The 1,680-nt window shown below is 33.3% G+C and overlaps 1 protein-coding gene across 1 annotated transcript; it reads right to left on the bottom strand.

Annotated features, from left to right (window-relative positions):
• Nucleotides 1-201: 201 nt before the first annotated feature.
• Nucleotides 202-1,304, bottom strand: LOC142641684 (vascular-related unknown protein 1-like). Its single transcript, XM_075816162.1, has 3 exons — nucleotides 884-1,304; nucleotides 720-758; nucleotides 202-584 (listed from the first exon to the last, which is right to left on the bottom strand). Exons 1-3 carry the CDS (start codon nucleotides 1,181-1,183, stop codon nucleotides 429-431), a joined length of 495 nt encoding a protein of 164 aa, XP_075672277.1. The 5' UTR covers nucleotides 1,184-1,304; the 3' UTR covers nucleotides 202-428.
• Nucleotides 1,305-1,680: the final 376 nt, after the last annotated feature.

The raw sequence follows: 1,680 nt of genomic DNA, 5'->3' as shown, positions 1-1,680 counted from the left end.
TATGATGAGAAATAACTCCTTAGAGAATTTTGACCCTGGTTCAGCTTACCAATAACATATTCTCTAGTCTGTTACTTCTCCATCTTTTATATTTTTAATGCCTTCTGTAATTATTTTGTTTATGTAATACTTTGTTATATCTACCCTCAAAAAGAACCCCATGAATATGTACTGTTGCTAATGAAAATGATATCCACATGCTTTGAGATGCATTGTCTCAGTTTGTTCTTGTATATAGATAAAACGCACAAGATATATACATGGACAAGATTTAGTTTAATTTACAGATGATGAGAGATGAGTTTAAAACTCAATACAAGCAATAAAATATTGGCAGGAAGTTTCTTTGTACATTTTCATAAGATGTTTTCCAAGAAGGACATGAGAGAGAGAGAGAGAGAGAGAGAGATGTTCTAATAACAATGAAATTAACCAAAATAGTTCACTAACTTGGACAAAGGAACCAAGCACAGCCCCCTGTTCCTTAAATCTGTACAGTCATTAATATTCTTTCCACTATAGTTTACCTCACTTCTTTCATCTGCCTGCAGTTCTGGATAATGCTCTAAAGTATCTCCCTTTCCCTAAAAAATCATCAAAACCACAAAATACATATTTAGCTTCTAACATCAAACCAATCTTAGTCCTTAGTGTTTTTTTTTTTAATCTAAAAATAAAAAAGCAGAAATCACCAGAGAACTAATAATATGATCATTTACCTTTCTTCGATGCATAGTTACTGGGCTCAAATCACTGACCTATTCACAAAGATTGTTAACGAAAATATTAGCAAAAAAAAAAAAAAGATGTAAAAGAAGAGAGAGAGAATCACAATTAGAGGAACGAAAATAAAAGTTGACACGATGGTTCATATATATCTGACCTTGGGACTATTAACTGGAGAGCTAGCAGTATCCTCCAAAGAATCATCAACAGAAATGATTTTGGTCCTTGTTTTCTTAGGAAGCTTTAGATTGTTATGGGATTTTTTCCTTAAGGCACAAGAAGCAGCATCAGAGACCAAAGAAGAGTTATCAAGACAAGAAGAGAAACTATGTTCTCTATAATTTGAGAAATCTTCAAAGTATTTAGTCCACCCACTCTCCTCAGAGACACAGTCTGTGGTTCCTTTAGAGGCCACAGCTTTGGTATTATTCATACATGAATTATAAGAGTTCTCCATGAATCTAACAAGAACAAAAATAAATAAAAAGAGAGATAGAGATAGACTAGATTTTTTTTTTGCCAGGGAGTAAAAGCCTTTTGTAAAGAAAGGAGGATTTATAACACACACAAAAAAGAAGATTAAAGAATGGAGAAAAGAAAAAGTAACCCATATTGTAGAATCTTTATGTGGGCCATGTGAGAGAGTGAAGGAAGTTAATCAGCGGTTGCAACAGAATACCAAGGTTAGAGAGAGAGAGAGAGAGAGAGAACGTGCAAGAAAAACAATATATCAAATAATAGAAGGAGAGGGGTTGACCTTTGTGGTTCAGAGGGAGGGGATTTTCACACAGCATTGGCAGCTTGTTTCTCTGTTAGGACTTACCTTCAACCATATCAATAAATGAGTCAATAAGAATAACAAATAAATGACTTTGAATGATTTCGAGTGGAGTTTTAGGACTACAAATTATTTTACAATTTTTTGTCATAATTTTAATGTGGTAGACTATGAGT

Source organism: Castanea sativa, chromosome 6, assembly GCF_040712315.1.
Source record: "Castanea sativa cultivar Marrone di Chiusa Pesio chromosome 6, ASM4071231v1".
In the NCBI taxonomy this organism is placed as follows: Eukaryota; Viridiplantae; Streptophyta; class Magnoliopsida; order Fagales; family Fagaceae; genus Castanea; species Castanea sativa.
Note: the sequence above shows the minus strand (reverse complement) of the source record. Positions and strands in the feature narration are given on the sequence as shown.

Coding starts and splice junctions, on each gene's coding strand:
- LOC142641684 (XM_075816162.1), bottom strand. CDS start 1,183: ATGGAGAACTCTTATAATTCATGTATGAATAATACCAAAGCTGTGGCC. Junction 759..883: donor CTCCAGTTAATAGTCCCAAG/GTCAGATATATA, acceptor CTTTGTGAATAG/GTCAGTGATTTGAGCCCAGT. Junction 585..719: donor TAACTATGCATCGAAGAAAG/GTAAATGATCAT, acceptor ATGATTTTTTAG/GGAAAGGGAGATACTTTAGA.